The sequence below is a fragment of the Stegodyphus dumicola genome, chromosome 2, assembly GCF_044657685.1.
Source record: "Stegodyphus dumicola isolate Sdum_Otavi_A_Nest chromosome 2, ASM4465768v1".
Classification (NCBI taxonomy): domain Eukaryota; kingdom Metazoa; phylum Arthropoda; class Arachnida; order Araneae; family Eresidae; genus Stegodyphus; species Stegodyphus dumicola.
The window spans coordinates 274,522,983-274,537,032 of record NC_140769.1 but is presented as its reverse complement, the minus strand read 5'-3'; the positions used below and the strand labels follow the sequence as shown (position 1 = coordinate 274,537,032).

At 28.3% G+C, this 14,050-nt stretch overlaps 1 protein-coding gene across 5 annotated transcripts in view; it reads right to left on the bottom strand.

The window, feature by feature from the left end:
- Positions 1–4: 4 nt before the first annotated feature.
- Positions 5–14,050, bottom strand: part of LOC118187354 (zinc finger MYND domain-containing protein 11-like) — a 101,926-nt gene continuing 87,880 nt past the window's right edge. For all 5 annotated transcript variants that reach the window (XM_035357553.2, XM_035357551.2, XM_035357554.2 and 2 more), the window contains exon 12: positions 5–12,678. In XM_035357553.2, coding sequence (XP_035213444.1) covers positions 12,556–12,678 — 123 coding nt within the window. In that variant the 3' untranslated portion in view covers positions 5–12,555. The remainder of the gene's footprint in view (positions 12,679–14,050) is intronic.

Below are 14,050 nucleotides of genomic sequence, written 5' to 3'. Positions count from 1 at the left end.
AGACTTCTAATTTGAAAACTTTATTACCAATCACCAGGTCAGACATTAAATTTTCTACAAATGCATAAACATTTTTAACAAAAAGCACTAAATTTACAATGTGTAAGCATATTTAAAAAAATACAAGTGAAACGTATGCAAATACATCTGTGAGATATAGAAGGATTGCCTTATAACTGTATCACAATTCAACAGATGGTTTTTCACATGAGGTTTTGCACACATACACACATAAATATGAAATTAACAAAAGCATATTCACCTCATTTCTATTAAATGGAAGTCTATCACATACCTATATTATATATAATTCTGAAAAACGTATAAATAGTAAGTGGACATAAAAAAATAAATACGAAAAGTGATCTCTTGAAAATGATTTTACTGCAAATATAATTGATTGTTTCTTCATTTCAAAAAAGAAAAATGCATAGCTGATTTTCTAAGTTTGTATAATGAGTGTCCTATTTTGTCAAATCTACAGCATCGATTCAAACATAATAAGAATTAAGAATGAAAATGCTTCATTATAAAAAATTGTAAATGTATATTTACCAAATTAAACATATCAAAATGATAACTTGTAATTAAATGTTATGCTAAATAACTTATTAAGCAATATCTCTCTTGCTGAGGTAAGCTCTCTCACTTTAATATTTTCATACAGTGAAAAGATTTAATTATTACAAACCTAAACTTTAAAAAAATGCTTAAATTTTCTTCACTTTACACATCATTTAATGCATCCTTGGCTTGTAATTTGCAAAGTTTTTATGCAAGTCCACTCATCATACTAGAATGATCAAAATCTTCTGAGATCATACGAGGTTAACAAAATACTGTACAAATGCATTTTCTATGAGAATTTTTATAGTAGTATTTGGGAAAATATTGACTATATGAAGGTACCCTACAAGACGTTACACTTTTTTATATTTCTGATCAATGAAAAAAACTTTGTTTTAGATATTCAAAATTTAATATGGTGAAAATTCATTTGCCAAATTGATTATAAAAAAATAGGAGCTTTGCATTGTAATGGTTTTTGCAAACACTTTTTTACGTTCTAATCACTTGAAAGTACAGGAGATGCTAATGCAAATGTAACACACATACAAATTTAATTTATACGTGTAATTCCCTAGAATCAATTTTCCATGATTATGAGATTAGATTTGTTTTTAAATTTAAAATTAAATAAAAGGAATTTTGATTGTGACAAAAGTGGACTGAACTTGTAGAATTTTTCATTCATATAATAAATATATAAAGTGGATATATATATATATATGCAGTCTACCCATACAAAACAATATTTAGAAGTCATATTAAATGCCTTATGGTCAATAGAAATTTCAAAATGAAATAGTTCATGTATAAAGCAAATTTTATTACTACTACAAGGACCAAAAGTAAAACAGAAAATGTGCTTGGAATAAAATATGTTATACAGCTACTGCCTTCTAATATAAAAATTGGTCACACTAACCATTCAGGATATCATCAGTTTTATTACATATCCATTTTATTGTATATTATGCATGAATACTCAATGATTGTACACAACTTGAAAGAAATACAATATATAATCGTCTCCTCATGCTATAAACACTGCATTCTAGAACCGTATATCTTTCATATATTTATTTCTCTTATATCATTTGCAGTTAACAGAAAGCACTATAAAATTTGTCACCTCGAATCTTTCGCTGTACTTATTAAAATGGTGGTGGTCATTAATGGGACTTCACATTTGATGTGCTATAATGCATACAAATAAGCTCAAATCACCTGAATAAGTTTTTGCCTAAAAGGGCGAGAGTGAATTAATTGTCCTCATAAAGCATATCTTTATCCCAGCATTACAGCTAAGCTAATTTTCTGGCTTTGCTTCCTATCCAGTTTTCTATGAATAGCATGCAAGAATTAAGGTATGTGAACTAATTGAATATAGATAATAATACAGATATTACATAATTTTCCATGTTAAGAAGACAACCAATTGTTTTTCATGCAAGTTTTCCTCATTCAGCATTTACTTGATAATTTTAGAGCAAATGTGTGGTGCAAAAGGGAAAATTTGATTAATATTTATTAACTAATGAAACTCATTTTTGGACATTTTTTCATGAACAAAATTTTGGTACCTCCAATATCTTTGGAAGAGAAAATACACATTACTTCAGCAGTTGTTTACAATTTTATAAAACTAATAAATGTATTTCAGAATTACTTAAATTTCACGAATGTTGCAAATATGAGAGATTAAATATTCTCTTAAGAATGTAATATATAGCTCCCTTTTTTATAAAAAAAATTAACTTTAGTTTTCTACAGTGTTGCTGAAAATAGTGCCAACTATAAAATTGCTAGACAAATGCCATTTCTGTTTGTTGCTGCTATCTGCGCTTGGCTCCAAGCACAGATGACATAAGGTGTCAGTCAAGTTTTTCTGAAATATGGTGATTTTCCAAGCAAGTGACATGAGTAAAATACTAAAATATTCTACTGTGTTGTTAACCATAGGGGTTGGGAGACAATTTTTGAAGAATATGAATAATTATAGAATCAATCTAACATTGAAAAAAAAATTAGAAATAGCACTGTTTGAGATTCATGATTTGGCCACAAACAGTGTGCATTAAACCTATATTTAAAACCATTGGAATTCAATTAAAGAGATGAATATTCATTTAGAAATATTGCGAAAAAAAACTAAAATGATTCCCCCCCATTTTATTTACAGATCAAGCACCTTTTTCAGTGAAGCAATAAACTGAGTACCCATGTCGTAATGATCTAAAAATAAGAACTAGTTTACAGAAAATTGCAAAAGTCTGCAGCTTGCTTCAACACAAATGACAACCGAAAATACAATAAGTAGTTATCAATCTGATATTAATGCTGAACAAATGAACATAGAATTGTGCAGTTTACATAACCTCATTTCCAAAGTGTCAGGAAAAATTAAATGTTCAGCAATTTCTTTTGCCATTTTTGCCTCATATTTATGGGTTACCGTGCAAATTTTTTAACAATTCCAATATCAATAGCTTATATGAAGAGATTTTTTTTAATTAATAAAAATGTTATTGAATTATTACCACACAATGACATCACTGATATTACACCTCGGATAAAAGGCACAAAGATTTCTAATAGGTTGATTATAAACATTAAAAATGCTGTATTTTTAATTTAGGAAATAAAGGTATTATTATGATTTGAAGCATGTGCAATTTACGCAAGTCGTCAAATTGCACCCATTGTCTTAGGGTTCTTATAATGCTGAAGCCAGACTCTACTGCTATTTTGAGATTCTCAGCATAAAAGGAGAGAGATCAGTGATCAGAATACTTATCAGTAAAAATGATCTTACTAATGTCTTTTAAGATAGCAATAAAACTTACGATATTCTGTTCAATTTTTACATCCATGAAGTTTAAAACAGAACTTTTCACGTAATTATGTTGTTGGATTCCATACTTTTAATGCAAAATTTTTATATTTTTATTTTAACTGTAAATTGTCACATTAAAGAAAGCTACTTTTATAGATACATTAAAATTCTCTATTCCTTACAGATTTGATATCTATTTTCAAAACATAAAGCATGAAAAGAGATATGTACTGCTTATTGGAGAAATAATTCACAATTATTTTTCACTTAAAAGTATAGTATTTTGTCTTTAGTTGCATCAACAATGATGTAATTTTATTAAGTGGCATTTATAATAACATTAAACTGCCCACTTCTCCAGAATTTATAAAAAAATATTTAACACTGACATATAAATTTAAAATATATCCTTGAAGCACTGAATTAATTAAATTCCACTCAGACAAGTTGTTTAAGAAGGGGGAGGATTGCTATTTCTCAATTAAAATAAATCTCTTATTTCTAAAATATTACAAATTTCCATTTTTGTATTCTCTAAATTCGTCACTCAAATTAATTTTTGTCCACTGCAAAATCAGTACACAATAACTAAATTTTGAGCCCAAAACAGTTAATCTTCAAAATTGAGAATTGCACAATAAAAGAGATGACATCTGAAGAAGCTCCCTAATTAATGGTAAACTTGTTTGATTTTATATTAGCACTTTTTCTTTTTTAGTTCTGATAATACTATGAGGATCATCATCATGAAGTACAATTTCATTTTATGCAAAAAGCACTATTCTCAGACTTGAAATGTATCATTCACTGTGATACTTCTCATTTGCATAAAATCTGTATGATACAAACAGCATATACCTACAGAGTGTATATATTTCATATCATAAAAATAAATGATAAGTCAAAATTTTTTGTAAGTTAAATTTAATTTACAAGCAGGATGAAGAAAATTATACACATGTAATTTGTTTTTAAAGAAAGTTAACACGAGCCTTTTTCACAATACCATAAAAATAACTGAAATATGATTACACATTACATTAGCATAATTACTTATTTTCCCTGTTCTTTAATCCCATTCAATACACCATATATCTTTGGGATATTAGCTTGAACTTATAGCTGAAACAATCATTTAAAAAAAATTTAAAAAAAAAAAAAAAAAAAAAAAAAAAAAAAAAAAACATGAACACACTGCATAAAAGAATAAAGCTACACTATTTTACAATTTTAATAATAAAACTAGCCTAACTGTTGTAATAAACATTGGATATATATATATTTTACGTCAACAATTATACAACATTTAATAAAAAAATTATGAAACACTGAGGGAAACAATATTTTCTCGAAAAACTACATACCCTCTTCTGTGCTTATATCAGTAAATGAACACAGGATAGTTAAAACATAAATAGTAAATATTCTTCCTAATCTATAACACAAAGATAAACAATAATTATACATCAAACATGCATACTTAAATGGAACACATAATAGCACGAAAAAATCTTTCTAGGACTTTCCGGCAAACGTATTCTTAATTAAGCAGCATAAAATTTTGAAAGAATGCAATTACATCAAACTGTAAATTTAGCTGACAATACACTAATTATGATCTAAAATATAACATATATCATGACTTCAGTCGAAATGATGAAAGCATAAGAATGTAACAATAGATCTCGGAAAAATTTGAAATTTTCACATATTCTCAAAAACAAATGCTATCTGTATTAATTGAAATAATCTTTAATTTTAACTTTCAAAGTAACTTTTTCTCAGGATAAACAAATGCTTACAATAGAAGAAAGCCATTTTAAAATTATTATGGAGTGGAAAAACAAAAATAGTAAATATTTAATTTATTTTGTATTAGGAATAAATATTAAACATAGTTCATTTTTAGTAGCATGTTTTAATTTATCCATTTTGTAAGTATCTTAAATACACATGGAAATTTATTGTTTCATAAATTAAAAAATACTAGCCATTAAATGCAAAATCATAATTTCAAGCATCATTTTAATGCTGGTTACACATACACAGTCAAATTTCAATATACCAAAACTGATGGACCACAAAAAGAAAATTTTGATTAATTGAAAAAAGTTAATTTTACTGCATTCCAAATATTTACATCAATAAAATGTACTTTAATGATTATGTCACTACTTATCACATAAGTGTTTTAATGGTTGTTTAAAATTCTGATTTTTTGAAGAGTTTCTTTACTGAATTATAATTTTTTTATATAAATGTATATGATCTCTCGATTAATACAATTAATCTTTTGTTTATAACATGAATATATTTTCATCAGACTTATAAGTAGTTGTTGCATGTGTACTTTAAATGAATTATTACCTTTATCATGTATTAATAAAAATTCTAATTTTTTAATGAACTAAAATGCCATTTATTTTCAGGAAGACTGAATATAAATAAATGCCCAACTATTACTTATGCATTTAGATACTACTTGTTAAATTATCCAGACTTTTCACAAACATTCATATACAGCCCATAAAAATTCTAGAATTAAACACATTCACATGTAACACAATGTCCTTTCTCATAACTACATTCTACAATAATTTCAAAAACACATTTTCAGGAGTACACAAAACAAAGCTCTTCAAACATTTGACAGAATACATCAACATATCTCAAGAAATGTCATCTGAGAACCCAGTAATATGCCTTTTACTGAATGTAGTAATATATTCAAAAACCAATTTAAATACTATGTGAAAAGCACTATGTTTTAATATTATATTTTGATAACGATTTTAAGCTACATTATTCACTATTCAATATATTTTAGCTAAAAATTTAAAGAAAGACCATGAGTAGTATTTCAGAGAACATCACACAAAATGTAATCAATCTAAATTAACAAAGCTAATGTGATTTAGGTATTATTTTGTATTAATAAAACACTTCAATTTAAAATAAACAGGTAAGTTCAGATAGTCATCCAAGAGAGACAGGCTATACACATTTGACGGAAATGAACGATATAGAATGATCTACATTTTGCATATTTTTTATCCCTCTAAGAAAAGGGAATTACACCACTCTCTTAAAACACAGTAAAATTAAAACTGCATTAATTAAAAATATCTCTGCATTACCATAAAAAATAAAATAATAGATATCATAATTTTATACCTATTCATATTGCCCTGTTTCTATTTTTAGAACTAGTTAAATAAGTTTTAATATGATAATGTATGAACAGTATTTATTAGATATCAGTTATTCTAATTAAATACATTAGATCTTGTTTAATTTCCCGTCTTCCCCTATTAAATAATGGAGATATCATATCTTCCCACATTTGGGTTTCATCTCTCAATTTCAGAATTACTTTTGAAATACATTTATTGACAACAGAAATCATTAAAAATAACGAAGACATTTCACATACTAAAATATTCTCAATAAGAATAAATATGAAATTAAAAACTATGACAGTAGTAATAATTTAAGTCCCTGTGTTGAATATTGAACAAAGAATATGTGGGAAAAATCAAAATCTCAAAAGATAAAATTCTTTCAGGGATCCTTTTAACTAGAGATAAACTACCTCTAATAGATAAATAAAAGAATACAATTTTTAAAAAATAAGGAAAAATTCCAGTTGGCTTAGAAATATGTATCTGCTGTATTTGATTTTAAAAAAGCCACAACTTATCTTTGGGTGCACAACAGGCAAAAGTAACATATTAGCAGAAAAATTGCTACTATCCCAATGTTTAAGAAATTATATCAAGAAACAAAAACCAGCTATAAATTATCTGCAGCACATGAACTGATTAATGGGTTTACATCAATATCACTTTTTTATGTACCTTAAAAAGGGGAGAACTACAATACATAATGCATCTTTTATAAACTCATGATATTTCAGGAGTGCCCAGAAATATACAAGCTCTAAATCCCCCCCCCCCAAAAGAAAAAAAAATAGCCTTAATGAAAAGAACAAGACAAGGAAGTTTTTTTTTTTTTTTTTTTTACAATTACTTAGACATTTAATACCAAAGTTTTCATTTGAAGAGCTTTTCTAATTACAGACAATCTCTTGATTTACAATAAGGAAAAGGACATTATTAAATATATGGTGATTATTTTCTTCTACATCAAAATCTCATTTTTAATATTTTGAATATTCACCTATTACATGAACATAAATTATCCTTAATCAGCACCAAGTGAAATAATTCTATAAATATGAATTATAACAACAGATGAAGAAACATATATCATGACTTCAGTCGAAAGATGTTTACCACATAGACTAGATATAAAATAATAAATATATACAAAGATCAAATGTTAGAGAGACTAAATTGTAAAACATGAAATAAGGAACGACATTGCATTATCACGTACATCAATGGTTTTCAAACTGTGGACCACATAATATTATAAATAACACTTGCCAAATATTTCATAAAAATATGCAGTTTCCAACTCAACACTTGTCTATCAGCAATATATTCACATAAAATTTTGCTTCAAGGTTTAAAGTATAAGCTAAATGCATGATAAAATCAATAGGAAAACATGTTATAAATACATGATAAAATAGCTGTCTCGCTCCTAAAAGAAATAACTAAATATAAAAAAATACTGATTATCGAGGACATTCTGGTGTACATTTTAGAATAGACAAATCTTTCAATCAATATAAAAGGCAAAAATGAAAAAAGTTTATCAAAAAATGATAAAACCAAAATCTTAATGTACAAGCTTATCTTACTATTCAATTACTTAACACATCTTTATAAAAACAAATTAACTAAATGAGAAATATGGACAGTAATATTAAATTAATGCAATATACAATTAGAATTAAAATTTAATTCACATAGAATACAAGAAATGCATATCAATGTGTACAATTTCTATTAAAAACAGGTATCCCCTCACCCCCCCCAAAAAAAACACTCTTAATGCACTGATTTTATGTACATATATGATTTGGATTTTACATCAATGAACTCATATCTTAGTTTATGTTGCAGTAACTTTTCCAAACCTATTCTGGCTGCTATGGTATGAATAAAATGGAAGCAACATACACATAAGAAACGAAATCAGTGTACGTGACAAATATTTATCCAGACCTTTAAAAAAGAACTGTTCTTACTTCTTTGCAATACAGGATGAGCATAAAAATAGTCTCTGATTTCAAGATGTCATATAATTAATAGTTACTGAAATATTTTGATGAAATTTTGTTTAAACTCTTCTTTTAAGAACTGTTGCTTCTGACATGAGTAGCTTGATGGCTATGACATCAAAAATGACACTTACCCCACAGTTAAGAAGTATGGTGCATGGTAAAACTTACCAAAGCAAGCTGTATTGTGATCTGCTTTCATTAAGAAAGCCCGTTGGACAACCTGTTTGAAGGGAAACAACCCGTCAAACCAATGGACATGACAAGTTGAACCCAATGCTCAGCATTCTTGCAAGTGATCCCTAAGACCATTGGATTTAACAAAGTGCAGCCATTACTTTTGGAGGTTCATCAAGGGAAAGATTTATATACTTTCACTATCCACAACCCTGAATAATCTTCAGGATTGCAGCTGTCCATTGCATCGCACCAGAAACACTTCAGCATGTGTGTTTGAAACTAAATGACCATCTTGATGATGCTATACATCAAATGTGGCAATTATAAGCAATATCATCAGAAATTTCTTCAGTCTATGTAACTACTGTAAAAATTTGGGCATGCTTATTGTTTTGATATTAAAAATTATAGCCTTTACATATCAAGGCCTGTTTATGTGTTCAGTCTATAGTTTACCTAATTTAACAAATACAATAAGCAGAAGAGAGGAAATTCCTTTTCATTCTTTCCATTTCATTCAGCAAATCTAATCTACCTGATTCCAAAATATATGATTTAGCAAACTAATACAAATCAAAATGGAAAAACTTCACTATACAGGCCACTATTCAAACTGGGGTTTAGTATAACTGCACACTGGATGTTTTATATGTTATGTAACATTTTTTACTTCAGTAAATTAATCCATTCCTAGTTATACATCTCCTTCACATTTTAATGTTTGAAAATTAATACATAAATTATGTTCCAACTTGTTTATGTTACATCTTCAACTGAGAAAATTAAAACAAAATTTTTCTCATTATTGACATTTTAAGCAAATAAATTACCAGAAGTAGGCTTTTAATTCAAAATGAAGTAACTTATTATTGAAAGTACATAATAAATAGTAATTGTACATGCTTATTACACTTTTTTAAATTGACATCTGGAGTTTCTTTTAATAAAATTTGAGGAATTTTTCAATTAAATAGAATATATTTAAAGAACTTGATATACAAATAAAGAATCTTAACATAAAGAATACGTAAAATTAAGCTCCAAATGTTTATTACTGCCTATTATAACAATAAATTATTATTACAAATAGTTTAATCAACTAGGCACAACTTACTTAGCTCTAAGAAATTAAGATCTAAAAGGTTTAACAACTATTATTAAAGCATTTAAAATGGTAGTTTATGCAAGTTATATTGTAATCTCCTATAATGAGTAAATAAAGCACTCGGCATTATGGTTCTAGTTATAACTTCATTAATTACATAAATTAGCATACATTAAAATACAATTTATCTCACACCTCACTATGCCAATATGTCTAATAATGAATGTTTTATAATGTGATTTCATCATGACTGTGGTCGTAATACATTTAATATTGTGAAAATTTCTTCCCCTTTTATCTTTTTAATATTATGTTTAAATGCTAATCTTTCTGCTGAAGTTGGAGAATGAACAATTAAAAAGTCGGCTCGTATTTATTTCAAAAGTCATCACTCTAATGGGGAAAAACCACAAAGTTATCACTAGTTTTTTTTTTTTTTTTATTTGCATAATTGACTGTTGAACACATAAATTCAATTTGCAATGCAATGAAATTTTTATTTTCATTTATTAAATGTCAACGGTACTTTTTTTGCACCTATCAGCCATTTTGTTCATATTTATGCAATTTAATTTTAGACATTGTTAACGTAATTACGATAATTACTTCTCCAGATATTTTCCGTTTTCTTAGTACCACTAATGCTAATCGAATAATGTAGTCTTTAATTATAATATCTTTTATGTGAAAAACATTCATTAATGTCTTCAATTTTGATATTATTGATGAGGAAAAAATTGCTCGTTAATACATACATACTCATTACTAATTACATACAAAAATCAGACAACTTATTACTTAGAGGAATAACAATTTTCACAGCTTTATCTGGATTTCCAGAACAAATCACAGTTTTCATTAAGTTTCTGATTTTTAAAAATACATTCTACAAAGTTTAATTCATATTAAGCACAACTACAACTTTTGATCTAAGTTTACAAAGTTATTAGGAACTTAAATTTCATCGATTAAGCAAATAAACAATTAATTTTAACTGTTTAAATATGTATATATAATTTTTGCATGCAAAAAATTTACTGAAAGAGTTAAATATCAAATAACATTTATGACGATGTTAAAGGTGACAAAATCAGAAAGAAAGCAGACTTTTTGCTCCTCAAGAATTCAAATGACAACTAGCTTTCATAAAAACATTTATTGTTTTCATATAATTATGTACATACAGCTAGCTGGATTTAAAAAGTGACCTGAGTTAATACGCGATGAAAATATTAATTTATTCTTGAAGCTAGTTTTTTACTCGATTAAGCATTTATTTGCTTACAAAGACAAATCAACTCAAGCACACATCCCTAGAACCTACTTTGATACCAATGACAGTAATGAAGTATGATGGGAATGACTTTGATCTACTTTGAAAACTGACTTCAAACAGAATTGCTCTTTCAAGCACTGAAACTGAAAAGACGGCTACGCATTAATACCACAACATCAATTTTTAAACATAATGAAAGTTACTGCAGGGCAAATTAAAACAAATCTGATTAACTATGTTTCAATTACATATGACTTCAAATAAAACAATAACACATCTATATAAAAATTAAAACAAGCTTCTGTTTAAAATATCATTTGTCATAAACACAGCCCTTCAGTTTCCAAAAAGTGACATTTTCAATTCAAGGATGCTCTGTGGAATTTACTTTTTTAAATGCGCGCAATCTTCATCTTTGATGATAATCCAAGATCTCAAAAATTAGTTTTATCCTTGGAAACCAGAGTCTTACTTCAGCCTGTGTTTATTATATGCCAGAACACATTTAAGCTTGATTCCAAAGCACAAATTTGGTAGCTGTGCAGTATCTTGATTTTTAATTTCTAGTTAACAAACAGCAGCTACTTCTCCATCACTTAATTTTTATTCTTTCAAAGTCATCACTTAAATGGTAGCTCACGAATACCTTACCACATATCTTAACAAAATTCAAACTTCAGCCAATATAGTTAAAAACAGTATTTATTAAATAATTACTAACAGTATTAATTAAGAGTATTAAATAATTACTAAGAGAGTACTAAGAGTGCATGTAAATAATTACATGCACAAAAGGCAAGCATTTTGTCCACATAACCATAACCAATAAAAAAAAATTACAATTCTACTCCTACTCTGCTCTTGCTGCACATATTAATAATACTATATATTTATATATGTTTATATATAACTCTATAAGAAAAGTCTTCCTACTGCTTAAAAAAGCACTACCTACTTCACACTATGTAAATATTAACGAACAAGGATAACATCACTCTCTGAAAATATGCAAAATGTCAGAGATCCAATGTTTATATTCACATTATAAAGAATTACCTGGAATGTCAAACTCGTGTGGTCACAGTGCTAATGCTACGTAATAAGCATATTAAAATGACTTCACATTTATTATCATAAAAGTTAAAAAACTGAAAATCAAGTTAAATTTGTAGCAATCAAGCACTGAACTTTAATTAATGACATTCACAGTTTTTGTGGGTTTTTTTTATTATTTAATTCTAGTCTTTCCTCCCCTTATGGTATGAATGAATACGATTGCATTGGTGTTCACAGAAGACCTCAAAATGAATGAAATGTAGCTATGTGATGAAAGAACGGGCTTTGGCAAAAACTTGTTTCCCTCAAAAATCGCCAAACATTTTTATGATGAAATCTGGACGATATTACCGCTTTCTTCGGCAAGTACGTTTGTGTTCTTTGTGCCAGTGAACCTGCTGGCAATCCACACTGCAGTATGATGTATTCCAGCAACAGTGGTAGATAGCTTCAGCTTCACAATTATAACACTGAAAAAATAAAACATTCATTATATTAATTATACATTCAATTAACATGTCAGCTTAAAAAAAAAAAAGGCCAGACTAACTACTATTCAAACTAAATGGGATCAAGGCAGATCTGGGGTGGGGGATTTAGTCTTCGAAGAAAAAGCACTTATTCCGAAGAATTAAATTGTCTAATTCAACTAAGTTTTATTTTCCAATATCATTTTATTTCACCATTAAATTATATTTTTCAACAAAACTAGAAAAAAAATGTGCTTCTTTTTTTTTTTTTTTTTTATGTATATTATTAGGTCATATAAAAAGTCTCCGTGCTTTTTTGGTACATTTTTGAACAAAAGTTTTCTTTAGTGAAAATCAATTTTAATCAACTACATATTGATCCTTATTATCTATGACCTTCGGCCATTTTTCACGTAGCTTCATAATTCCACTGGCATAGAACTTTTATGGTTTATGGTCGAAAAACTTGGCCAAGTGATTTTCAATGGTGCTTCGGTTGGCCAATTTTTACCATCAAAAGAGTTTTGCAGAAACCAAAACAAATGGTAGTCAGATGGTGCAAAGCCTGAATATACATTGGGTGCATCAAAACTTCCCAACCAAGTTCCGTCAATCAAGAGTCACCAAAAATATGTGTAGCTGTGCATTGTCATGATGGAACACAACTCCCTTTTTGTGGGCCAAGTCTGGTCACTCTTCCTGGACTGCTTCGTTCAAACAGTCCACTTTTGTACAGTACAGGGACAAATTGACAGTTTCACCAGGTTGTAGCACCTCATAATGGACAATTCCTTTCCAATCTCGATGTCGAAATTTGAGAAATGGAATCAAGCAAATCAAAGCTGGGTCATTCACTCAGAGCATTCTCACAGTATACTTCACATATTTTTCGGCATGTTTTTGAAGCATTTTTACTTTTATTATAGTAAAAAAGCATTACATACTGTATTTCTTCAGATATTTCACTCATTTTCAAATCAATATAACTTTGGATACAAGCAACAAATTAGAAAACTGTCTTCACAAACAATGAAAGTTGAATGTCACCTTTTAAGCACATGTTTGTTTCAGGTTAGGTTATTTAATTACGGCAAAGCCTCGAGGGCTATCTGCCTAAGGAGAGGGATGCCTTCGTGGAGGACTTTCTAAGGGCAACTGGCTCGTCTACACGTTACACATGGGGAAAACCACGAAAACACCCATGCAGACAGCCCGTTCACGGGATTCGAACCTCAGACCGAACCTACCAGCGTTCAGCGACTTTACCACTCGGCCGCTGGTGGGCCATGCTCGTTTCAGACAATCGGACGAGTGCCGCCGGATATATAGGCATCAATACCATCTAGTGGCAAAAAAAGCATGGAGACTTTTT